Here is a 26737-nt window from a genome sequence, read left to right as displayed (position 1 = left end):
AAGGGGGGGAAGGGAGGGCAGGGGGCGACCCCCCGGAGGGTCACGGCCCCCCCCGAGGGTCGCGGCCCCCGAAGGTCGTGGACCCACCCCCAAGGTGAAGACCGCCGTTTGCGCGTGCAGCAGGAGCTGAGACGTGGCGTCTCTCTCGGCCGGCGGGCCCGGTTGCCAGGGCAACCGTGACGCTGACCAAGCCAGAGAGAGAGATGCCGCATCTCAGCTGCTCCTGCTGCGCGCGCGGCACCCCCCCTGAGGGTCGCGGCTCCTCCCCCGAGGATCGCGGCCCCCCCCCAGGGGAAGACCGCTGATTGCGGCTGTGCGAGACGTCCGGCGGGCCCGGTTGCCAGGGTAACGCTGGAAGCTCAGCAAACCCCGCCCCCCGGCCGAGCCAGAGATGTCTCAGCTCCTGCTGCGTGTGCACCCTAGCGGCGCTGGGCTGAGGCTCTTCCCTCCAGCCTTCGAGTGGGGCCGGGAGGTGCCTAGCTCGGGCGTGGGTGCGGAGGAGACACCGAGGCTTCTAGGCCTACCTGGAAAAAGGGGAAAGGTAGGAAAATTAATGAGATTAGATAAGTTAATTACTTTCTAAATCATTTTTTTTTTAAAACAATATGTGTTTTAAAAGCAACGTTTTTTTTTAAGACGCAGAAAGCGGGAAAAAGAAAGGAAAAGTTTGGAATCAAGATGGCGGCGACTCACCTCGGTTCAGAACGATAAAGCCCGGCCACACACGCACCAATTGGCCCGGCGGCACACGCCAGCAACCCGGCGTATGATTGGTCGAGCTCGAGGTCACTCTGTCGCTAATGAGCGGATAATGAGATGCTAATGAGCAGAACGTTGAAGGTTTTTGGGATACCGCGGGCGGGATTTTAGCCCGGCCGAAACGTAAATACACTTAAAACTGTCTCGGAAGCGTAAGCTTTCTTTGGAGGTAACGCGCGCGTAGGTACGCCCTGTAACTTTTGAGTGCATACCCATAAGCACACGCGATGACAGACAGATAGACAGATAGACAGATAGACAGACAGACAGATAGACAGATAGACAGACAGAATGACAGAAGTACCGATTTATATATATAGATGTGATCAGTCAAAGCAAATTAACAGATGGTGCTATTTACTGAACACAACTGAATAATTCTACAAGGATGCTATCGCAGTCTTCCTCAGTATTAACTACACCCACCAATTTAGTGTCATCAGCAAATTTTGAAATTGTACTTCTGGTTCCCAAGTCCAAATCATTCATGTAAATGGTGAACAACAGTGGTCCCAGCACCAATCCCCGTGGAACACCACTTCCCACCTTCCACCCATCTGAGTAAATACCTTTAACTCATCCCATCACTATAACTGGACTTGTCTCCATTCCCGTGCCGAGGGGATTGCTGTACCAGATGGGAGGGGCAACATTTGGGGACTCTCGATTCTCCACCAATTCCCATTCCCCTTCTTTCTGGTGGATAATGGAGGTGCCACTGTGTGTAATGTGCAAGTCAGTAAGAGTTGTCAGTGAGGATTAATCAGCACTTTCTAATTGGAGATGATAATCAATGGAATCTTTCAGACAATGAATTGTAGATTTTATAGCAAAGATTAATATACAATTGAAGTAAAAGTTCCTAATTTTATTGTAAAATATTTCAGGAACACTCATCAGAAATTAAGGGGAAAGATCAGACAGCAGTACTTAAAGGGACACTGTTGCCCCGACAACTCAATCAGCTATATATCCAGAATATTAAAATCCAGCCCAGTTATAGGGGTTATCAACATCAGCAGAAACAAACCCCAACTGTCAGAATGAACATGGTTCAGTCCTGGATGTGATTAACAGCAGCAATAACAGCAGAATCAAACCTCTGCAGTCACCTGTGAACTTGCTGGTGTCTCAGCAGGTTGGATGACTGATTGAATCCCTTCTTACACACTGAGCAGGTGAACGCCCTCTCCCCGGTGTCAACTCGCTGGTGTGTCAGCAGGTTGGATGACTGAGTGAATCTCTTCCAACACACGGAGCAGGTGAATGGCCTCACCCCAGTGTGAACTCGCTGGTGTGTCAGCAGGTTGGATGACTAATTGAATCCCTTCCCACACACGGAGCAGGTGAATGGCCTCTCCCCAGTGTGAATGTGCTGGTGTCTCAGAAGGTTAGAGGAATTAGTGAATCCCTTCTCACACACGGGGCAGGTGAACGGCCTCTCTGCAGTGTGAATGTGCTGGTGTATCAGCAGGGTGGATGAATTAGTGAATCCCTTCTCACACACAGGGCAGGTGAATGGTCTCTCCCCAGTGTGAATGCACTGGTGCTCAATGAGGTGAGATGACTACCTGAACCTCTTCCCACAGTGAGAGCAACTGAATGGTCTCTCCTCAGTGTGAAGTCGCTGGTGTGTCAGAAGGTGGGATGACTGACTAAATCCCTTCCCACACTCGGAGCAGGTGAACGGCCGCTCCCCAGTGTGACTGCACGATGAGTTTCCAGCCAGGGCGGGGAGCTAAATCCCTTCCCACAGTCCCCACATTCCCACAGTTTCTCCGCGGTGTGGGTGTCCTTGTGTCTCTCCAGGTTGGACAATCGGTTGAAGCCTCATCCACGCACACAACACGTCTACGGTTTCTCCGGGCTGTGAACAGTGCGATGTTTTTTCAGACTGTGTAACTGGTTAAAGCTCTTTAGTCAGTGCACTGGAACACTCTCACTCGGGTGTGTGTGTCTCGGTGCTTTTCCAGTCACACCGATCTTTGAAATCTTTTCCCACAGACAGAACAGGCAAACATTTTTCCTTCCACATTCAAAGGCCGATGATATTCCCTGTAAAAGCAGTTTACAAAAGACATCACTGTAAGCTCAGGATTAAAATTCGGAACAGATAATTCTAGTTTCTATGGAACATTCTCTCCTCTCTTATTACATAGAATTACACAGATTGTACAGCACAGAAACAGGCCAATCGGCCCAACTGGTCCATGTGGTGTTTTTGCTCCACACGAGCCTCCTCCCATCTCTCTTCATCTCACCCTATCAGCATCTCCTTCTATTCCTTTCTCCCATGTGTTTATCCAGCTTCCCCTTAAATACATCCATGCTCTTCGCCTCAACGACTCCCTGTGGCAGCAAGTTCCACATTCTCAGCACCCTCTGGGTGAAGGAGTTTAATCTAAATAGGACTTTCCTGGGCAGCCAATCAGCACTGCTGCCTCTTTTGTGCATTTCCTGGCGAGGCGAAACAGTTGATATTTTCTGATCAAAAAGAGCTGAGCTCGGCAGCATGAGTCCTGTTTTGCCTCCTTTGGAGACCAGGTGTACGAGCAGAGTGAGCGCAGCCTTGACAGCAACCGCAATAAAATTGTTACAGTTGTGAAGGAACTTTGTGTCAGTGCACTGGACCACAAACAAAATATGTGTGTTGATTGTTGTCTTATTACCCTACTGTAAAGTGCCTTGAGATGTTTTAAAAGCTCTATTTAAAGGTAAGTTGTTGTTGGTGTATAGAGAACTCTGTTGAAATTTAGTGAAATGATCAATAACGAAGGAAGATAATTTCTTTGTTTGGTTCTGTTAGTTTTCATAGAATCATGGAAACGTACAGCACGAAGGAGGCCATTCGGCCCATCGTGCCTGTGCTGTCTCTTAGAAAGAGCACTCGTGCTTCGTCCCACATCCCTGCTTGTTGTCCGTAACCCTGTAAGATCCTCATCCTCAAGTACCCGCCCAACTCCCTTTTCAAATCATTGATGGAATCAGCTCATGACCTTTTCAGGTCGAGCGTTCCCGATCCCGACAACTCTCTGAGTTTTATTCAATTCCTACCACAGTTGCCTTCTGTGAAGGTTTAATAATAAATGCATTTTGCTATGAAAGCAATTAAAACATTCCTAGTATATAAATAGACAGATGCATCAAAATATTAAAATTGTGGGAGGGAGGGCAGTGCTCGCCCAGGGCCCAATAAACAATGGAATTCTTGTTTCCCAACCCAATGCTCAGAAGATGAAGTCCCAGAGCTGCCTCTGGCTCGGTTCCACCTGCCCTATTCTGACAAGCTGAGGTGTTGGTCAGTGCACTGTGATTGCCCTGTGGGCAGAAAATGGCAAATCTAGAAATATGACCAAAATAACACATTTTAACCCCAAAGCTGTAAATCCCCGTCCCACACACTCTCCCTCCTCCCTGTGCTGAAATCCAAACCCATCGCACCGTCTCCAACATTTCTTTCCTCCACTCCCAGTTTTCCCCCTCCCTCTGCTCTGGTTGGGTTCAGTTCTACACCCGCTGTGCGCAGAGTGAGAATAAAATCAATGAGTCAATGATTGCCCCTCTTGGTCACTGGGACCCTGAAGCCCTGCCCACTCTCTATTACTGTACAAAGATGGCCGCGCATGCACCCTGCTGCAGGTAGAACCAGTTTGTCTTTCCTTCACCAAGTTGGCGGCACGTAACCCGGGCCTGTCATCGAGAAAAAGCCTCACCGCTGCCGTCCGGCAGAACACATTCAGCCACTGGATCTCATTCAGGCCTGAGACTGTTCTCCAACTTTATAAAACCTGCAGCGTGGCCTACCCGCAGTTTACTTTTTTTTAGTTCATATTTTTTTCTATATATATTTTTAAATTTTTTTAAATATTTTTTTTGCTTCATTTTTTTTGTGCTTTTTTTTAATGACATTCACAGAGCTCAAGTCTCAGCTCTCTGTACAAAGTCACAAGCCCTCATGCCTACAAGGCAGGGGTCCCAGTGTCTCCAAGTTAATGATGTGATCTCCAAGCTTCTTGATCATCTTCACTTGTTCATCCAAATAGTGGGTCTCCAGGAATTCACAAAGTTGAGGGTCGGCGTTCGCAGTGGAGAGTTTGTGCAGACCCAGCAGACTCTGGTCGACATTCTTCTCCATCTGCAGGGCTCTCTGCATCGCCGAGCGGAGCCTCCTGCTCTCCCAGCCGAACAGATGGACTGTAAAGAAGCTTAAAAACACTGGATTAATTTAAAAAACGAATCAAATTAAATTAAAATCACATTGGCCGGGGTGATGATGCACTCCAGTCCCCGCGGCGCCCACCTGTCTCGGAAGGTCTCAAGTGTGCCGGCAGACACCACATGCTCCATCTCCAGGGTAACCCGGACGCGAACATAGCCGCGGAAGAGAGGCAGGCAATCGGGCCGAACGACCCCCTCGACCGCCAGCTGCCTGGACCTGTTTATGGCCACTTTGACCAGGCCCAGGAGCAGTCCTACAAGGAGGTCCTCCGACCTGCCCTCTCTCCTCCGCACCGGGTGGCCGTAGATCAGGAGCGTGGGACTGAAGTGCAGCCAAAAATCGAGGAGCAGCCCCTTCAAATAATGGAACAGGGACTGCAACCTCTCACATTCCACATAAACATGGAACACGGACTCCTCTAGGCTGCAAAAATAGCAAGAGGCATGGGAGTCCGTGAACTTACTTAAAATCTTATTGCACGGGACTGCTCCATGCAACACCCTCCAGGCCAAGTCCCCAATAGATAAAGGGGGGACTCCCGCGTAGAGAGCCCCCCATTGGGGACCTCCGCCTCCACCGTACGGCAAGATGGCACGCCAAGGCGTGTCCAGACGGCAGGCGAAGATGACAAAGTGGAGAGTGTGCAGGAGCAGCCCGTACAGGAAACCCCTCCGCGCAGAACTAAAAGGCACGGAGGGCATTTCCTCAAGATGGCTCAAGTTGTGAGGCGCCGGTTCCCGAGAGGGGTTTTGGGGTCATGCGCCGATGAGGAATTCCATCCGAACAGGGGTCAGTTCAGACGGGATTGCCCCACGTGCCTGAGCCTCCTCGATACACCTCGTGGAGTCGAGGCCCAGTGCCGCTTTCAGCGTCTCGATGGATTTGGCTGTGAGCCGGACGTTGGCCCAGGGCAGGCACTGCACCAGCTCCTCCGGCACCATCCAGCCCGCTCCTTCGCCATCGAGCAGGTCCCCGATCCTGGTCACCTTACCAGGCACAGCCCTGCCCTCTGCCAGCCGCCCAATCCAGCGGTCACGGGGGTACGGATTCCTGAGCAGCTTCTCCTGAAGGAGAGCTGCCACTCCTGACAGGGGAGAACTCCGCCTGGAGGCGACGCTGTTCCAGACCCATAGCAGTTCCTGGTAAAAGACAGGCAGCTCCCACAGGCAGGCACGCGCATGGCCCAATTCCATGAACAGGAGCTGCGTGTCGTAATTGAGGCCGTGCAGCTGGCGGAAGAAATACATCACCAGCGCACACCATCGAAGAGGATTCTCGACGTATAGGTATCTCTGCAGGGTCCGAAGATGGAAAGTCGCTGCCCGGGTGCGAAGGCACACCAATGCCTGACCGCCCTCCCTAAGCGGGAGACTCAGAACCACGGCAGAGACCCAGTGCTTCCCTTTGTCCCAGAAGAAGTCAATGAGCTTCTTCTGCATCTTGGTGACAAACGCAGGGGGCGGGATCAAAGTGATCAACCGGTACCACAACATGGCGGCCACCAGCTGGTTTATGACCAGCGCTCGACCCCTGTAGGACAACACTCGGAGCAGTCCTGTCCAGCGTCCTAGGCGAGCAGTGACTTTGGCCTCCAGCTCCTGCCAGTTCACTGGCCAGGCGTCCTCGGCGGGGCTGAGGTAGACTGCCACGTAGAGGAGGTGCATGGTGCTCCGGCAGGGAGTCCACCCGCCGCTGGCCCACCAGGAGTCCAGAACATTTCTCCCAGTTGATCCTGGCGGGGGATGCGTCCGAGTAAATCTGCTGGCATTCTCGCATCCTCCGCAAGTCAGCGGGATCCGTGACCATGAGGAGCACGTCATCGGCGTAAGCCGAGAGGATGACCTCCATGCCCGGCCCTTGCAGAGCCAGTCCCGTCAGCCTCTTCCGCAAGAGGCGCAGGAAAGGCTCCACGCAGATGGCATATAACTGGCCGGACATGGGGCATCCCTGACGCACCCCCCTCCCGAAGCGAAGGGGCGCCGTCAAAGACCCATTAACTTTAATCAGACACTCCGCAGCAGCGTACAGAAGTTGGATCCGGGTGATGAAATGCATCCCGAACCCAAATGCGTGCAGAGTTCCGAAGAGATACTCGTGATCCACCCTGTCGAGCGCCTTCTCCTGATCCAGGGAAAGGAAGGCGACCGACAGACCAGATCTCTGGGAATGGTGGACCATGTCCTGGACCAGATGGATGTTATCGTGGATAGTCCAGCCCAGGACTGTGTAGGACTGGTCGGGTGGATCATGTGGGCCAGCACGGTGCCAAGGCGGGCAGACATGGCCCTGGCAAAAATTTTATAATCCGTTCTGAGGTGGGAGACCCGGCGCCAGTTTTTTAATAGACGGAGATCGCCCCTCTTAGGCAGCAGGACAATGACCGCCCTGCGCCAAGAGAGGGGCATCTCCCCGGTCGCCAGACTTTCCCCAGGACCCGCACGTAGTCGCCCCCCAGGATGTCCCAGAATGCCCTGTGGAACTCCACGGTCAGCCAGTCCAGCCCCGGGGACTTTCCCTTCGAGAGCTGGCCGAGGGCACCGGTCAGCTCCGCCAAGCTTAGCGGAGCGTCCAATTTTTCGGCGCCCTCCGGGCCGACCTTCAGCGACTCCTCCCACAAAACTCTGCACACATCCTCGCTGGACAGATCCAGAGAGAACAGAGCCCTGTAATAGGCCTGGGTCTTCGCGCTGATCCCCTCCGGATCCGAGACCAGAGATCCGTCATCGGCCAGCAGCCCCAAGAGCTGCTTACGGACCCCCCATTTTTTCCAGCGAGTAGAAGAAGGGGGAGCTGCGGTCCAGGTCCCAGAGGATCTGGATCCGCGACCTCACGAACGCGCCTCAGGACCCGATGAGCTGCAGGTCCTTCAGTGTGCCCTTCTTCTCTTCATACACCTTCCACAGGGCCGGGTCATCGACGACTTGACCGAGACGGGACTCCAGGTCGAGCACCTCCCTCTCCAACCGCCTGACCCAGGCCTCCAGCCTCTTGGTCGATCCCCTCGTGTACTCCTGACAGAAGAGACAGACATGAGCCTTGTCCACGTCCCACCATAGCCTCAAGGAGGGGAAGCCCCCCCACTTCCTTCTCCAGTCGGCCCAGAACCGACGAAACAAATCCCAGAGCCGCTCGTCCTCCAGCAGCAGGTTGTTAAAATGGCAGTACGCGGATCCCCCGGCGCACGCAATGGAGCGAGCTCCACCCACACCAGGTGGTGGTCCATGCACAGCACCGGCCGCATGGAAGCCGCCAGGATGCAGGAGACGTACGCCCAGGAAATGTAAAGGCGGTCGATTCTGGACCTTCCTCCTCCAGACCTTACGTAAGTGAAGGCGCTGGAGTCGGGATGGAGATTTTGCCAGACGTCCACCAAGTCGAAGGACCCGACCAGGTCCCTCAACTTCTCCACTGACACCAGGCTGCGCGGGGGACCCTACCGGTCCCTCACCTCGAGGGTGCAATTAAAATCTCCCCCTAGGATGACGCACTCGCCGACGTTGATGGAGCCCAGAAGAGCGGACACTTCTACAAAGAAGCACACTTGCTGCGCACTGGCCGCAGTGACCTGAAGCAAGTGGCCCGGCACGTGCTCCTTGAACACAAGATAACCGGCTGAAAATGCAGGGCCAGCAAGATAGCCACCCCGCTGGAATAGTTGGAGAGGTGACTCATGCTGACCCCTCCTTGCCACTCCAGGAGCCACATGGCCTCGTCCTCCGGAACGGTGTGGGTTTCTTGCAGGAAGCACACCACATACCTCCCGTCCCGGAGGACCAAGAAGTTATTAAATCTACGGCGCGCATCTCTGCTGCCATTCATGTTGAGGCTGGCTATGGCTATCTTCATGACAAGCGCATAGTGCAACCTCTACTTAACCTAATGGGAGGAGGGAGAGCGGCCGCTATTCGACCACCACTCCCTCAGCAGCCCAGCGAGGAACTTGTTGATCCGACGCTGCTCCCATGGCCCCGCGCTCTCGTCCGCACCCATGGATTTGACAGCAGCACGTACGGAGCTGACAAGCAGCACCAGATCCGACCATCTGTCTAGGGCCTTGGAGGCAGGGCAGTTCTTTCGTACATGCCCCACCTCCTTACAGGCATGGCACTGCACACCGTCCAATGTCCAAAAGATGTGGTGGGGAGCCCCCTCATGGCACACAATAAAAGCACCCTCGGTGTCCTCCTCCCGGGCCAGCTGAACAAAAAGCTGGTGCTGGAAGGAGAAGACATGCCGGAGGCTGGCCTCCCTGCATCCGAGCGGGATGGGTGTGATCCCCGACCTCACCTCCCCCAGTTGACGTAGGTGGGGGGAGGAGGAGCTCAGCCAAAACAAAGGGCGGGATGTTTGACAAGAGGATCCTTTGCACGGTGGCCTCGAGAGGATCCACCGGCAGGAAGGTCCCACCCACGGTGAGCCCCTTGGTTACAGCCAGGGACACCGACCGCTCCGACGCCAGGAGGAACACCGCCTTGTCATACATTTTTGAGGCAGCGACAATGGCTGAAGGGCCGACAACCCCAGCCATGGCCTTCACGCACGCCTCGATAGTCATGTTGGGGTGAGTGTAGCTCTTCACCCCGTGTTTTTTAGTGATGAGGCGGAATGGTGACGGGGCAGCAGAAGCAGCGGGAGCAGCTGTGGCCATGGCTGCCACACTTGCGTAAGACCTTGCTGGCCCCGTCACCAGCGATGATGTGGTCGCCATCGTGGGGCGCTTATTATAAAGGGCTACACCCACCCAAGTCACAGGCCTGGTGATGTTAATGGCCTCAGTGGTTGTTTTCCCTGAGCAGAGGGAGCTTTAAAAGTGAAGGCACACCTCTCCCCTTGTTGATTAAATTGGGAGAGGGGCCTTCTCTCCTCTGCTCAACGGGCAATTAATGGATATGAGGTGCCTCTTTAGAGAGAGACAAAGAGAGAGGCAAAGGGAGAGAGAAAGGGGGGTGGGAAGGAGGGAGGCTGCAGGGGCTGGGTCTCCACTCAAGATGGTGGGTGGGTGCTCGCAGGGGTGCACTTTCTGAAAAATAAGTCTCTATTGATGGTCTTCTTGTGGGGGGAGAAGATGTCTTCACCTGGGAAAATAAAGCTGGAGATGCCCAGGCTCAGTCCACCACCAGGTCTTAACGATGTGATAATTAAATGATGACTTCGCCTGGGCAGCTCCAGCTGTCCCAGGTCAAGCAATAGGGAGGGGTGTTTGCTAGTGGTGTGTGTGGCTTGGTTTTTACAAGAGCCACACACGCTCACACACACCCCTAGATGTTTTTTTCTCCTTCTTCTTTCCTCCCCCCCCCACTTAAATACAAAGTCTTTACGAGAGTGCACCATGAAACACCCACCTGTAGAAGTTTTCCAACGGCTCTCCCTCCTTCTGACCAGATGTAGGATGTTCGTTTTTCTCACCTCTCTCCCTCTCCTGTAATGGAGACCAGTTGGGGAAACAGTGATGGAATGGCTTCCCTTTGTTGTTAGCTCTGGTCTGGTCCCCTGGTCTCTCCTCTCCTCTGGCACCCCAATAGTAGCTGCAGCAGCAACAGATGTGGTCTCTCCTCCTGGACACACAGAGAGAGACCTCACCTGTCCTGTCCTCTCCTCTCCTCTCTTCTCTTCTGGCACAGCAGCAGCACAAGATTTCTGGCTGGCTATCAGGGATCCCGAGGTTCATTTTTTCTCTTTTATTTAAATCTGGTAGTACTTGTGACAACTCATCAATTACACGATCAATCCATTACATTCATTAACCACAATAAGGCTAAGCCTTAAAAAACAGCTTTAAGATTAACAGTACAAATACAATAATACATTTTTCCAGACAAAACCAATGTCAACAATACAGGTACCCGTAGTAAAAAACAATACATCCCAGTCCTACTGGCAATCTAGTAACTCTTCATTTTTGCTTGGTATAACCTGTTGTCCTTTTTAAAATTTTAACATTCAAGTACAACAGTACTTATACAACTCATCAGTTACATAGTCAATCCATTACATTCATTGACCAATTATGGTCAACAATATAAATACAACAATAAATTTGACAGGTAAATCAATAATACTTACAGTACAAACTGCAACTATTTAATAAACCAAGAATCCGTACACACCAGTCCAACTGGCATCGTTCAATCATTCATTCCTCCATTCGTCCATTCGTTCGCTCAAGCGTAAGTTCCATTGTGCATGACTGTGTACATGTGTGCCATTTCTATCTGCGTGTATGCGTGCGTTCGTTCATCTGTCCGGCAGGCTTCACGCTCACCAAGCGGGCCTTCATCCTGGGGAGCGAGGGCCCTTCATTCGACCGAACGTAAGTTCCATTGTGTATGTGTGCGTATCATTTGTCTACCTGTGTGCATGCGTGCATTCATTCATCCGTCCGGCAGGCCTCACACTCACCGAGTGACCCCCGTCCTGGGGAGCGGGCCCTTCATTCGGTCGAACGTAAGTTCCATTGTGTATGTGTGCGTATCATTTGTCTACCTGTGTGCATGCGTGCGTTCGTTCATCCGTCCGGCAGGCCTCACACTCACCGAGTGACCCCCGTCCTGGGGAGCGGGCTCTTCATTCGGTCGAACGTAAGTTCCATTGTGTATGCGTGCATATCATTTGTCTACCTGTGTGCATGCGTGCGTTTGTTCATCTGTCCGGCAGGCCTCACGCTCACCGAGTGACCCCCGTCCTGGGGAGCGAGGGCCCTTCATTCAGTCGAACGTAAGTTCCATTGTGTATGCGTGCTTGCGTGCATATATTTGTATCCGCATGCGTGCGTTCACTAGAGCGTTCGTTCATTCGATTAAGGAAGGCTTTAACACTAAATAACACCACAATATACAAAGTCCTACAACCATATCAAAAAATCACTTAAGACTTCAAGTAAACTACTTTTAACCAGAACCCGAAACTTCTTCAAAAAACAAGTAATACCAGTTCAACGCCAGTCCTATTGGCACTCTAATAACTCCTGGTCTTCACGTGATGTTATCCAACCATATAAAGTCATAATCCTTATCCACAGTCTTCAACCTTTCCACAGAAAAGAAGCCGACCACTTTCTCAAATCCCGTAAAAGAGGAAAACGAGTACTCAAATTTCCTTCTTCTTGCTGTAGTCACTCACAGGACCCAGCCATCAAGGCATTGGTTATTCCTTGATGATATACCTTGTTTTGTCTTTTATTTTCCTTTTTTCCTTTTTCACTTGTATCCCGTTCTCTTTTCCCATCTTATGGCTGTTCAAGCACCAGACTATAGATAGGAACAGTCTGTCTTTCCTCCACCAAAATGGCAGCGCACAAACCCGATCCCATCACCGAAACAAAGCCTCACAGCTGCCACCAGACGAAGCACAGGCGGGGCCGCTGGAACTCATTCGGGCCGGAGACCGTTCTTCAACTTTAGAAACCGTGCAGCATGCTCACCCACAGCATCTCCCGACTCCGCTTCTGTCGACCAGCCGCTCCGCCCTGGGCCCCCCGCCTGGGGTCCTCCACCTGGGCCCCCCGCCTGGGGTCTCTGCCCTGGGCCACCCACCTGGGGTCCTCCGTGCTGGGCCTCCCGCCTGGGGTCCTCCGTGCTGAGCCCCCCACATGGGGTCCTCCGTGCTGGGCCTCCCGCCTGGGGTCCTCCGCGCTGGGCCTCCTGCCTCGGGTCCTCCGCGCTGGGCCTGCCGCCTGGGGTCCTCCGCGCTGGGCCCCCCGCCTGGGATCCTCCGCGCTGGGCTCCCCGCCTGGGGTCCTCCGCGCTGGGACCCCCGCCTGGGGTCCTCCGCGCTGGGCCTCCCGCCTGTGGTCCTCCGCCCTGGGCCCCCCGCCTGGGGTCCTCCGTGCTGGGCCTCCCACCTTGGGTCCTCCGTGCTGGGCCCCCCACCTGGGGTCCTCCGTGCTCGGCCTCCCGCCTGGGGTCCTCCGCCCTGGGCCCCCCGCCTAGGGTCCTCCGTGCTGGGCCCCCCACCTGGGGTCCTCCATGCTGGGCCTCCCGCCTAGGACACTCTCCTCTGGGTCTTCCACCCTGGGCCTACTGCACTGGGCCCTCCGCACTGGCATTCCCCGTGAGCAGCCGGGGTGTGGAGCAGCCCGTTCACACAGCACCAAGCAGAGCTGAGCTGCTGAGAATCTCGCAGCCTCCCCTGGGGTTCATTAGCCCGCTCCCTGAGCTCTCTCACCTGATGTGTCAGCGGCAGCTGCCAAGGTCCGTGCATGCTCAGCTCACACTGCCCGGGTGATTGACGGGAGCTTCCAACCAATAGGGAGCGAGCAGGGCAGGGCTGGAGGAGCGAGCCGGCGGCGGGTCCTCCAACCAATCGGGGAGCCCGAGGGGCGGGACTAGCGCCGGCTGATTGTCTGATCCGCAGGGCAGCGAGTTTCTCCAGTCCCTTGTTCAGGGCCCGGGGCCAGGGGAGGCTGTGGGCCTTTATTCCCCGCATTGGACACAAGGCTCTTTGTCTCACAACACACTGGCTCAGGTTTTAATAGAGACTTTTTAAATTCATCAATAAAAGCAGATAAATCTCGTGGAACAAAATATTTAATATTTGGGAGTAAAAATACTGTTATTTTTCCTGTGTGGAATTTGTTAGTTTCGGACAATAACAACAACTTGTATTTATAGAACGTATTTAATGTCGTAAAATGTCCCAACGTGCTTCACGGGAGCGTTATAAAACAAAATTTGACACCAGGTACAAACCAAGCATATTCCCATAAGGAGGAAAGATGGGGCGTCCAAAGCTCAAGCTCCCTGGATGACAAAGGATGTAGACATTAGAATAAAACAGAAAAAGGTTTACGACAAATGTCAGGTACAGAATACAGTCAAAAACCAGGAGAATACAGAGAGTGGGGGGAAATTGAAAAAGGATATATGAAAGACTTGCATTTATATAGCGCCTTTCACGACCACCAGACATCTCAAAGCTCTTTACAGCCAATGAAGTACTTTTGAAGTGGAGTCATTGTTGTAATGTGGGAAACACGGCAGCCAATTTGTGCTCAGCAAGCTCCCACAAACAGCATTGTGATAATAACCAGGTAATCTGTTTTTGTTATGTTGGTTGAGGGATAAATATTGGCCAGGACACCAGGGATAACTCCCCTACTCTTCTTCAAAAGAGTGCCATGGGATCTTTTACATCCACCTGAGAGCAGACGGGGCCTCAGTTTAAAGTCTCATCAGAAACAGTGCAGCACTCCCTCAGCACTGCACTGGAGTGTCAGCCTAGCTTTATGTGCTCAAGTCCCTGGAGTGGGATTAGGAACCCACAACCTTCTGACTCTGAGAGCAAGTGTGCTACCCACTGAGCCACAGCTGGCACAAGGGAGAGAAGACCAGAAAATGTGCGCGTCTGGTCCAGATCCTGCATAGCTTGCCAGCGTGCCAAAATCCACCAGCACGTCAAAGCCCCACTCGAGGAGTTCACCGTGCCAGAAAGAAGGTTTGACCACGTCCACATCGACCTCGTCGGCCCCCTGCCGCCATCACAAGGTCACACGCACCCGCTGACAATCGTGGACCGTACCACCCATTGGCCCGAGGCCATTCCACTGACGTCCACCACCACCGCCGACATCGCGAGGGCGTTCATCGGTACTTGGGTTGCTCGGTTCGGCATCCCCCCCGACATGACCTGCGCCAGGGACCCGGGTTCGAATCCGGCCTCGGGTGACTGTCTGTGTGGAGTTTGCTCATTCTCCCCGTGTTTGCGTGGGCTTCCTCCGGGTGCTCCGGTTTCCTCCCACAGTCCAAAGATGTGCGGGTTAGGTTGATTGGCTATGATAAATTGACCCTTAGTGTTAGGGGGATTAAATACGTGGGGTTACATGGATAGGGTGGGATATGTGTTGGTGTAGGGGTTACGGGGTTATGGGGATCGGGTGGGATATGTGTCGGTGCAGGCTCGATGGGCCAAAATGGCCTCTATCTGCACTGTGGGGTTTCTGTGATTTCTGTGAAGGCTAAGTCTTTAAAAAAAAACAGCTTTAAGATTAACAGTACAAATACAATAATAAATTTTTCTAGACAAAAACAATGTCAACAATACAGGTACCCGTAGTAAAAAACAATACATACCAGTCCTACTGGCAATCTAGTAACTCGTCATTTTTGCTTGGTATAACCTGTTGTCCTTTTTAAAATTTAACATTCAAGTACAACAGTACTTATACAACTCATCAGTTACATAGTAAATCCATTACATTCATTGACCAATTATGGTCAACAATATAAATACAACAATAAATTTTACAGGTAAATCAATATTTACAGTACAAACTGCAACTATTTAATAAACCAAGAATCCGTACACACCAGTCCAACTGGCATCATTCAATCATTCATTCCTCCATTCGTCCGTTCGTTCGCTCAAGCGTAAGTTCCATTGTGCATGACTGTGTACAGGTGTGCCATTTCTATCTGCGTGCATGCGTTCGTTCATCCGTCCGGCAGGCTTCACGCTGGGGAGCGGTCCCTTCATTGGGTTGAACGTAAGTTCCATTGTGTATGCGTGTGTGCATATATTTGTATCCGCATGCGTGCGTTCACTAGAGCATTCATTCATTCGATTAAGGAAGGCTTTAACACTAAATAACGCCACAATATACAAAGTCCCACAACCATATCAAAAAATAACTTAAGACTTCAAGTAAACTACTTTTAACCAGAACCCGAAACTTCTTCAAAGAACAAGTAATACCAGTTCAACGCCAGTCCTATTGGCACTCTAATAACTCCTGGTCTTCACTTGATGTTATCCAACCATATAATGTCATAATCCTTATCCACAGTCTTCAACCTTTCCACAGAAAAGAAGCCGACCACTTTCTCAAATCCCGTAAAAGAGGAAAACGACTACTCAAATTTCCTTCTTCTTGCTGTAATCACTCACAGGACCCAGCCATCAAGACATTGGTTATTCCTTGCCGATATACCTTGTTTTGTCTTTTATTTTCCTTTTTCACTTTTATCCCGTTCTCTTTTCCCATCTTATGGCTGTTCAAGCACCAGACTATAGATAGGAACAGTCTGTCTTTCCTCCACCTAAATGGCAGCGTACAAACCCGATCCCAGCACCGAAACAAAGCCTCACAGCTGCCACCAGACGAAGCACAGGCGGGGCCGCTGGAACTCATTCGGGCCGGAGACCGTTCTTCAACTTTAGAAACCGTGCAGCATGCTCACCCACAGCATCTCCCGACTCCGCTTCTGTCGACCAGCCGCTCCGCCCTGGGCTCCCCGCCTGGGGTCCTCCACCTGGGCCCCCTGCCTGGGGTCCTCCGCCCTGGGCCCCCTGCCTGGGGCCCTCCGTGCTGGGCCCCCTGCCTGGGGCCCTCCGTGCTGGGCCTCCCGCCTAGGCCACTCTCCTCTAGGTCTTCCACCCTGGGCCTTCTGCGCTGGGCCCTCCACACTGGCATTCCCCATGAGCAGCCGGGGTGTGGAGCAGCCCGTTCACACAGCACTGAGCAGAGCTGAGCTGCTGAGAATCTCGCAGCCTCCCCTGGGGTTCATTAACCCGCTCCCTGAGCTCTCTCACCTGATGTGTCAGCGGCAGCTGCCAAGGTCTGCGCATGCTCAGCTCACACTGCCCGGGTGATTGACGGGAGCTTCCGACCAATAGGGAGTGAGCGGGACGGGGCTGGAGGAGCGAGCCGGCGGCTGGTCCTCCAACCAATTGGGGAGCCCGAGGGCGGGACTAGCGCCGGCTGATTGTCTGATCCGCAGGGCAGCGAGTTTCTCCAGTCCCTTGTTCAGGGCCCGGGGAGGCTGTGGGCCTTTATTCCCCGCATTGGACACAAGGCTCTTTGTCTCACAACACACTGGCTCAGGTTTTAATAGAGACTTTTCAAATTCATCAATAAAAGCAGATAAATCTCGTGGAACAAAATATTTAATATTTGGGAGTAAAAATACTGTTATTTTTCCTGTGTGGAATTTGTTAGTTTCAGACAATAACAACGATTTGTATTTATAGAACGTATTTAATGTAGTAAAATGTCCCAACGTGCTTCACGGGAGCGTTATAAAACAAAATTTGACACCAGGTACAAACCAAGCATATTCCCATAAGGAGGAAAGATGGGGCGTCCAAAGCTCAAGCTCCCTGGATGACAAAGGATGTAGACATTAGAATAAAACAGAAAAAGGTTTACGACAAATGTCAGGTACAGAATGCAGTCAAAAACTAGGAGAATACAGAGAGTGGGGGGAAATTGAAAAAGGATATATGAAAGAAAGACTTGCATTGATATAGCACCTTTCACAACCACCAGACATCTCAAAGCTCTTTACAGCCAATGAAGTACTTTTGAAGTGGAGTCATTGTTGTAATGTGGGAAACACGGCAGCCAATTTGTGCTCAGCAAGCTCCCACAAACAGCATTGTGATAATAACCAGGTAATCTGTTTTTGTTATGTTGGTTGAGGGATAAATATTGGCCAGGACACCGAGGATAACTCCCCTACTCTTCTTCAAACGGATCTTTTACAGCCACCTGACAGAGCATCCACCTGGGCCTCAGCTTAAAGTCTCATCAGAAACAGTGCAGCACTCCCTCAGCACTGCACTGGAGTGTCAGCCTAGCTTTATGTGTTCAAGTCCCTGGAGTGGGACTAGAACCCACAACCTTCTGACTCAGAGAGCAAGTGTGCTACCCACTGAGCCACAGCTGACACAAGGGAGAGAATACAAGAAAAGATTAGTGGGTAATGTAAAAGGGAACCCAAAAATCTTTTACAAACGTATTAATAGTAAAAGGATAGTTAAAGGAATGGTGGGGCCGATTAGGGACCAAATAGGAGCTCATCATACGGAGGCAGAGGGCGTGGCTGAGGTACTGAATGAGTACTTAGCATCTGTCTTCACAAAAGAAGAGGATGAAGTTAATGTCGCAGTAGAGGAGGGGGGAGTAGAGAAATTGGATAAAAATGGATAGAAAGGAGGTGCTAAATAGGTTGTCATCACTCAAAGTTAACAAGTCACCCAGTCCAGGTGGATGCATCCTAGATTGCAGAGGGAAGCTAGGGTGGAGATAGCAGAAGCTCCGACCACAATCTTTCAATCTCCCTCAGATATATGGGAGTGGTGCCAGATGACTGGAGGATTGCAAATGTTACACCCTGTTTAAAAAAAGGGAAGAGGGATAAACCTGGTAACTACAGGCCAATCAGTCTAATGTCAGTGGTGTAGCTGAGCATCCTTTACCTGGTTTACGGTAATTTACCTGGTCAGGCAGCCTTTGCCACTGCACGGTGACCAATCCCAATCAGCGGTTTTGAATCGCTAAACCCCCCCACCTCTCCAGTTCTGATGTGAGGAACTTATAATTAATGATATATTAAAAATGGACAAATGGTCTGGATGCAAGAAAGTGAAATTTTATTAAAACTAAAAGAAACTACACCACACGATCAAAGTAGTCACGGTAAAATTGCTTAACGGGAAGGCAGACGGCAAAAACAAGGGATAAATGGCTACGTTAACTTTACAATCTTAGCAACATTTCCCTTAAATTACCACCCCTTTACTTCTCACTAGATTGTCTTGCTAGTGGGTCAAAACCTTGCTCACCTGCAGTCCAAAGAGTAAGAGACAAAAAAGGGGCAGAGGACTTCCTGGGCTTAATCTTTATACCGAGAGTCCCTGCTGTTTTCGCGCCGAAAAGGTCCGTGCGCAATTTCGCGCCATAAAGTCCGAATACACAAGAGAAGGGCTTTTAACTTCCTCCATTCATACATGGAGACATCACGTAGTAGTCAATTTCAGTGAATGGATGTGTGTAAACAAACCATTGTGCTTGCTGTCCGATGATTGGCTGATTCAAACGGGCTACTCCCAGGTGTAAACAAGCAGCTTGTAGGTTACCGGACCCACCCAATACCACAGGGTGACTGACAGCTCGGGCTCCATTCAAACTTACTACAGGGCAGCGCTGAGCTTTTCATATGCTAACAGCCTGTCTGTCCTTTTCTGCTGCCTTTTAAAATTCTGTTTCCATGAGGTCTGTTCAGCCATTTTTATGCCCTGGGCAATTTAAACAGTCCAAAACTCAAGAGTACATCTTTTAATAAAATGTACAATCTTAAAGTGTGCGATTTTCACAAAGTTCTTTGATTCCAGTGTCCAAGTGCTGCCTAGCTTACGAGCTTTTTAACGCAGCCTTTTGCGGTTCTGGGTCTGTTTTAAAACATTGTCCAACCCAGAGACAATTTAAATCACACAAGTCTTCGTCCACGATGTGGATTAATATTTCCCGATCTTCGGGGGCTGAGGCGATTTTGCGACCCCTACAGTGGTGGGTGAACGACTAGAGACCATTGTCAAGGACAAAATTAATTCTCACTTGGAGAAGCATGGGTTAATAAGGGGTAGCCAGGATGGATTTGTTAAAGGTACAGCGTGTCTGATAAACCTGATTGAGTTCTCTGATGAAGTGACAGAGGGTTGATGAAGGTAGTGCAGCAGATGTTGTATGTATGGAATTTCAAAAGGCATTTGATAAAATACCACAGAAGAGACTTACTCTGAAAATAGAAGCAGAGGGAATTAAAGGGCTGATGGTAATCTGGGTATATAATTGGCGAAGGGAGAGGAGGCAGTGAGCAGTGCTGAGGATGTTTTTCTGACTGGAGGGAAGTATGCAGTGGGCTCCCCCCGGGGTCGGGATGAGGACCATTGCTTTTCTTGTTATATATACCAAGACCTGGACTTGGGTATAGGTGAACAATTTCAAAGTTTACGGATGATACTATTTACTATGTTGCCAAGTTTTGTGAGTGTAGTAGTAGCAGACTTCAGAAGGACAGAGACAGACTGTGAAATGAGCAGACACAAGGCAGATGAAATTAAATGAGGATGTGTGAAGTGATGCACTTTGGGAGAAACAACAGGGAGAGGCCGTATAATCTAAATGGGACTAGTTTGAGGGGGTGCAAGAGCAGAGGGACCTGGGGGTCCATATTCACAAGTCTTTGAAAGTGCCACGGCAAGTTGGTGAGGCGGTTCAGAAAGCGTATGGGATACTTGGCTTTGTCAATAGGGCCATTGAATACAAAAACAAGGAAGTTACACTAAACCTTTACAAATCACTAGTTAGGAACATAGGACAGGGGGAGGCCATTCAGCCCCTCGAGCCTGTTCCGCCATTCAATGAGATCATGGCTGATCTGTGACCTAACTCCATACACCCGCCTTTGGCCCATATCCCTTAATAGCTTTGGTTAACAAAAACCTATCAATCTCAGATTGAAAATTAACAATTGATCGAGCATCAATTGCTGTTTGCGGAAGAGAGTTCCAAACCTCTACCACCCTTTGTGTGTAGAAGTGTTTCCTAATTTCACTGCTGAAAGGTCTGGCTCTAATTTTTAGACTCTGCCCCCAGTCCTAGAATCCCCAACCAGCGGAAATAGTTTCTCTCTATCTACCCTATCTGTTCCCCTTAATATCCTGAAAACTTCGATCAGATCACCCCTTAATCTTCTAAATTCCAGGGATTACAACCCTAATTTGTGTAATCCCTCCTCGTAACTTAACCCTTGAAGTCCAGGTATCATTCTGGTAAACCTACGCTGCACTCCCTCCAAGGCCAATATATCCTTCCTAAGGTGTGATGCCCAGAACTGCTCACAGTGCTCCAGGTGTGGTCTAACCAGGGTTTTGTACAGCTGCAGGGTTTTGGCCTCAGCTGGAGTCTTGTGTACAGTTCTGGGCACCACACTTTAGGAAGGATGTCAAGGCCTTGGAGAGGGTGCAGAGGAGGTTGACCAGGATGGTACCAGGAATGAGGGACTTCAGTTATGTGGAGAGATTGGAGAAGCTGGGATTGTTACCCTTAGAGCAGAGAAGGTTACGAGGAGACCTAATAGAGGTGTTCAAAATGATGAGGGGATTTGATCGAGCAAGTAGGGAGAAACTGTTCACTTTGGCAAGTGGGTCGGTAACCAAAGGTCACAGATTTAAAATAGTTGCTCAAAGAACTAGAGGGGAAATGAGGAGAATTGTTTTCATACAGAGGGTTGCTAAGATCTGGAACGCACCATCTGAAAGGATGCTGGAATCAGGTTCCACAGGAACTTTCAAACAGTAATTGGACGAGTCCTTGAAGAGGACTAGTTTGCAGAGTTCTGGGGATAAAGCTGGGGTGTGGGACTAAATTGGACAGCTCTTTCAAAGACACGATGGGCCGAATCACCACCTTCTGTGCTGTTAGATTCTATGATCAGTGTGAAGTCGCTGGTGTCTCTTCAACTCCCCGGACCTTTTAAAGCTCTTCCCACAGTCAGAACATTTAAAGGGCCTCTCGTCAGTGTGAACTCGCTGATGTGTCAGCAGGTTGGATGACTGAGTGAATCCCTTCCCACACACAGAGCAGGTGAACGGCCTCTCCCCAGTGTGAACTCGCTGGTGTCCCTTCAGATCCCCTGAGCTTTTAAAGCTCTTCCCACAGTCAGAACATTTAAAGGGCCTCTCGTCCGTGTGAACTCGCCGATGTGCCAGCAGGTCGGATGAATCAGCGAATCCCTTCCCACACACAGAGCAGCTGAACGGCCTCTCCCCAGTGTGTAGGCGTTGGTGTCTCTTGAGCTCCCGGGAGCTTTTAAAACTATTCCCACACTCAGAACATTTAAAGGGTCTCTCGTTAGTGTGAACTCGCTGGTGCCCCTTCAGCTCCCCGGAGCTTTTAAAGCTCTTCCTACAGTCAGAACATTTAAAGGGCCTCTCGCCAGTGTGAACTCGCTGATGTATCAGCAGGTGGGATGAATCCATGAATCCCTTCCCACACACAGAGCAGGGGAACAGTATCTCCCCAGTGTGAACTCGCCGATGTGCCAGCAGGTTGGATGACTGAGTGAATCCCTTCCCACACACGGAGCAGGTGAACGGTCTCTCCCCAGTGTGAACTCGCTGGTGTACCAGCAGGCGGGATGGCTGAGTGAATCCCTTCCCACACACGGAGCAGGTGAATGGCCTCTCCCCAGTATGTAGGTGTTGGTGTCTCTTCAAACCCCGGGAGCTTTTAAAGCTCTTCCCACAGTCAGAACATTTAAAGGGTCTCTCGTCAGTGTGAATAAGTTGGTGTAGCTTTAGTTTCTCGGGGCTTTTAAAGCTCTTCCCACAGTTAGGACACTGAAATGGTCTCCCATCAGTGTGAACTCCCTGGTGTCCCTTCAGACACCGAGCGCTTTTAAAGCTCTTCCCACAGTCAGAACATTGAAATGGTCTCTCCTCAGTGTGGACAAGTTGGTGTAGCTTTAGGTCGCCGGGGCTTTTAAAGCTCTTCCCACAGTCAGAACATTGAAATGGTCTCTCATCAGTGTGGACAAGTTGGTGTAGCTTTAGTTCCCCGGGGCTTTTAAAGCTCTTCCCACAGTCAGAACATTGAAATGGTCTCTCATCAGTGTGAATAAGTTGGTGTCGCTTTAGTTCCCCGCGGCTTTTAAACCTCTTCCCACAGTCAGAACATTTAAAGGGTCTCTCATCAGTGTGAATAAGTTGGTGTTGCTTTACTTCCCCGGGGCTTTTAAAACTCCTCCCACAGTCAGAACATTGAAATGGTCTCTCATCAGTGTGGACAAGTTGGTGTTGCTTTAGTTCCCTGGGGCTTTTAAAGCTCTTCCGACAGTCAGGACACTGAAATGGTCTCTCATCAGTGTGAATAAGTTGGTGTCGCTTTAGTTCCCCGGGGCTTTTAAAGCTCTTCCCACAGTCAGAACATTGAAATGGTCTCTCATCAGTGTGGACAAGTTGGTGTTGCTTTAGTTCCTTGGGGCTTTTAAAGCTCTTCCCACAGTCAGAACATTGAAATGGTCTCTCCTCAGTGTGAACTCGCTGGTGTGTTTGCAGGTGGGATGAACAAACAAATCCCTTTCCACACACGGAGCAGGTGAACAGACTGTCCCTGGTGTGACTGTGCCGTTGAACTTCCAATGCAGACGGGGAACTGAAGCCATTCCCGCCGTCCCCACTTTTACCCGGTTTCTCCCCGGTGTGACGGTGCACGTGTCTCACCAGGTCAGGCGATCGGCTGAATCCACGTCCACACACTGAACACGTGTGCGGTTTGTCTGCGTTGCGATCCCTGCTCTCTCCTTCCATGTGCAAAGGCCGATGATATTCAGGTCCTGATGAATCCAGTGACTCTGTCAGATCTTGACGTGATGTTTGGTCTGAGCTTCCCGCCTGTAACTGCTCCACTTCTATAACCCTGTAAATTGAGATCAGAAAAGGATCAGAGGCAAACTGTTGTTTAATTTTCCCCTTTCCGAACCTAGGGGCAGTGAAGCTGATTTTCAGGCCCCAGCTGCTGCACAGGTTGGTTGAAAGGATCAGCAGTAATGGCGGCTGTAATACCCACAAGCCCCCGCGCTCCAGAAAGCACTCTGTTGACTCTGAGTCCCGCGCACGTGCTCATGGCCCCTGCGCTCTCTCTCCTGCTCTACAATCGCCCGTCCCGATCGGTCCACAACACGCATACTCAGCACACAAAACCCCACGGTTGGAACATCGGGCGTGCATGCGGAACCGCAACATCTGGTACGCCCGAGTGGCTCAGGTGGGGGTGAGTCGGTGTTTCGCCTCAGCCACAGGGAGGTGCGCATGCGCAGGACGACCCAACATTCTTCCTGTCAGCAATCACTCCCTCGTTTCTTTAATAAAAACAGAAAATGATGGAAATACTCAGCAGGTCAGGCAGCATCTGTGGAGTGAGAAACAGAGTTAACATTTCAGGTCGCTGACCATTCGTCAGAACTGCTTGCTCTTTAGTGTCAGCCAGTGGCTCAGTGGGCAGCACTCTCGCCTCGGAGTCAGAAAGTTGTGGGTTCATAGTCCCACTCCAGAGACTTGAGCACAAAAATCCAGGCTGACACTCCAGTGCAGTGATGAGGGAGTGCGGCACTGTCGGAGGTGCCGTCTTTCGGAAGAGAGGTTAAATTGAGGCCCTGTTTGCTCGCTCAGGTGGATGTAAAAGATCCCATGGCATTATTTCAGGAAAGACTTGCATTTATATAGTGCCACCAGATATCCTAAAGTGCTTCACAGCCAATGAAGTACTACAATGAAGTAGTCACTGTTGTAATGTGGGAAAGAGCAGGGGAATTATCCCCAGCGTCTGAGCCAATGTTTATCCCTCAATCAACATAAAAAATGATAGATTATCTGGTCATTATCACATTGCTGTCTGTGGGAGCTTGCTGTGCGCTAACTGACTGCCGCATTTCCTACATTACAACAGTGACTACACTGCAAAAGTACTTCATTGGCTGTAAAGTACTTTGGGACGTCCGGTGGTGGTGAAAGGCGCTACATAAATGCAAGTCTTTCTTTCTTCACTGGTCTCACCAGCGACCTCTTCTGGCGGTTGGTTGATTGACAGACGAGAGCCCGCGCATGCGCACACGGAGCGGCGGTTTGGGCCGAGTCCGGCACAGCGACCACTCCCGGTCACCAAGGGTAATGACCGCGCATGCCCAGAGGAGACCAACCCCCCCCTCCCCCAACTCGGAGCTGCGCCTGCGCACTCGGATCCAGCCGGACGGAGTCGGCGCGGGGCCATTCCGGGGAAAGGCCTTGGTGTCGGTTCCAGAGTCGCGATCGGTGACGCGAAGTGAGTTTTCTCCGCTCCGATTGGGTGGAGAATGTCGCGGGGTGGATCGGGAGAGAATCGAGAGAAATAGAAAAACCTCAGAGTCCGCGAGGCCCCGGACCGAGCGGCGGCACTTGGACGGTGCACGTGATCTCCTTGGGGACACGTCACCCAGGCCCGCCGCCTGATTGACGGCAGCTTCCCACCAATAGGGAGGGAGCGAGCGCGGCTGGGCTGGAGGAGCGAGCCGGCGGCGGGTCCTCCAACCAATCGGGGAGCCCGAGGGGCGGGACTAGCGGCACCCAGTGGGCGGGGCTGGAGGAGTGAGCTGGCGGCGGGCCCTCCAACCAATCGGGGCGCCCAAGGGGTGGGACTAGCGACACCCAGTGGGCGGGGCTGGAGGAGCGAGCCAGCGGCGGGTCCTCCAACCAATCGGGGCGCCCAAGGGGTGGGACTAGCGACACCCAGTGGGCGGGGCTGGAGGAGCGAGCCGGCGGCGGGTCCTCCAACCAATCCGGGAGCCCGAGGGGCGGGACTAGCGCCGGCTGATTGTCTGATCCGCAGGGCAGCGAGTTTCTCCAGTCCCTTGTTCAGGGCCCGGGGCAGCTGTGGGCCTTTATTCCCCGCATTGGACACAAGGCTCTTTATCTCAGGCATAGGGTGACGTCGCACTGAAACTTTCCGTCCTCCTTTACAAAGATGGCTGCCGTTAACCTGGGCCTGTAAGGGGAAGAAATCCCCGCAACTGCAAACAAGGGATCTTCAGCTTATTATGCGGGGCTTGCCTCCTGCACGAGTTGTTTATGAAGCCTCCCCACCCACCTACCGGTCCATTACTCCCCTCCGTCGCGATTTTTACCGGCTGCACCATCACGCTCCCGGCTTCAGCTTTCAATTAGGCACTTTACAGCCTTCTGGACTCAACATTGAGTTCAACAATTTCAGACTTTAACCCTTACTCCCATTTTTCATGCTGTATGATTTTGCCATCCCCATTTGCAGCATTTTCCAAGACTCGGTTTCACAGCCACATCTCTTTCCTCAGCAACTGTCTCCGGTTCCAACTTATTCCACGTGGATTCCAACTGAACTTCCACCCTTCCTGTTTCAGATCCACCCAGGATAACTTTCCTGCCTCTTACCTTAGTAATATCTGTTACATCTCCAGCTTTTTCCAGTTCTGATGAAGGGTCCCAGACCTGAAACGTTAACTCTGTTTCTCTCTCCACAGATCCTGCCTGGCCTGCTGAGTATTTCCAGCATTTTCTGTTGTTATTTCAGTGAATAAATAAGCTTTGTTTCAAACACACAGTGTGTCAAATATTTGATTTTTCCATGTTAAGAGAAGACGAATTGATGTTCTGTTCCAGACTGTTTAATTTTTGGGCCTTTGCTCACTCTAGATTATTTCCGTTCTCATCTCGTTCGCCTTCTACCACATCAAACCCCAAGCTTGCTCCGTTTACATAGAAACATAGAAGATAGGAGCAGGAGTAGGCCATTCGGCCCCTCGAGCCTGCTCCGCCGTTCAATGAGATCATAGCTGATCATCCAAATTCAGTACCCGGTCCCTGCCTTCTCCCCATATCCCTTGATACCTTTAGCTCTAAGAAATATATCTAACTCCTTCTTGAATATATTTAAAGACTTGGCCTCAACCGCCTTCTGTGGTAGAGAATTCCACAGGTTCACCACTCTCTGGGTGAAGAAATTCTTCCTCATCTCTGTCCTAAATGGCTTACCCCTTATACTTAGACTATGACCCCTGGTTCTGGACTCTCCGACCATCAGGAACATTCTACCTGCATCTAATTTGTCCAGACCTGTCAGAATTTTATAAGTTTCGATGAGATCCCCGCTCATTCTTCTAAACTCCAGCGAGTATAAGCCCAATCGACCCAATCTCTCCTCATACGTCATTCCTGCCATCCCAGGGATCAGCCTTGTGAATCTTCGCTGAACTCCTTCCATGGTAAGAACATCCTTCCTCAGATAAGGCGACCAAAACTACACCCAGTACTCAAGGTGTGGTCTCACCAAGGCCCTGTACAACTGCAGCAGGACATCCTTGCTCCTGTACTCAAACCCTTTTGCTATGAAGGCCAACATACCATTTGCCTTCTTCACCGCCTGCTACACCTGCATGCTTACCTTCAGCGACTGGTGCACAAGGACACCCAGGT

The 26737-nt window shown here is 51.3% G+C and overlaps 2 protein-coding genes across 8 annotated transcripts in view; one reads left to right on the top strand and one right to left on the bottom strand.

Annotated features, from left to right (window-relative positions):
- Nucleotides 1-26737, top strand: part of LOC147096539 (uncharacterized) — a 441550-nt gene that overhangs the window by 115348 nt on the left and 299465 nt on the right. The gene's annotated exons all lie outside the window — the stretch shown is intronic.
- The window catches only part of LOC147096540 (uncharacterized), a 256178-nt gene continuing 247764 nt past the window's right edge, over nucleotides 18324-26737 (bottom strand). For all 7 annotated transcript variants that reach the window (XM_085975335.1, XM_085975337.1, XM_085975334.1 and 4 more), the window contains one exon: nucleotides 18324-23174. In XM_085975335.1, the coding sequence (XP_085831461.1) occupies nucleotides 21176-23065 (1890 nt within the window). In that variant the 5' untranslated portion in view covers nucleotides 23066-23174 and the 3' untranslated portion in view covers nucleotides 18324-21175. The remainder of the gene's footprint in view (nucleotides 23175-26737) is intronic.

Source organism: Somniosus microcephalus, unplaced genomic scaffold (genome assembly GCF_052327205.1).
Source record: "Somniosus microcephalus isolate GS21.2 unplaced genomic scaffold, FLI_Smic_1.0 unresolved_chr1, whole genome shotgun sequence".
Lineage (NCBI taxonomy): Eukaryota > Metazoa > Chordata > Chondrichthyes > Squaliformes > Somniosidae > Somniosus > Somniosus microcephalus.
Note: the sequence above shows the minus strand (reverse complement) of the source record. Positions and strands in the feature narration are given on the sequence as shown.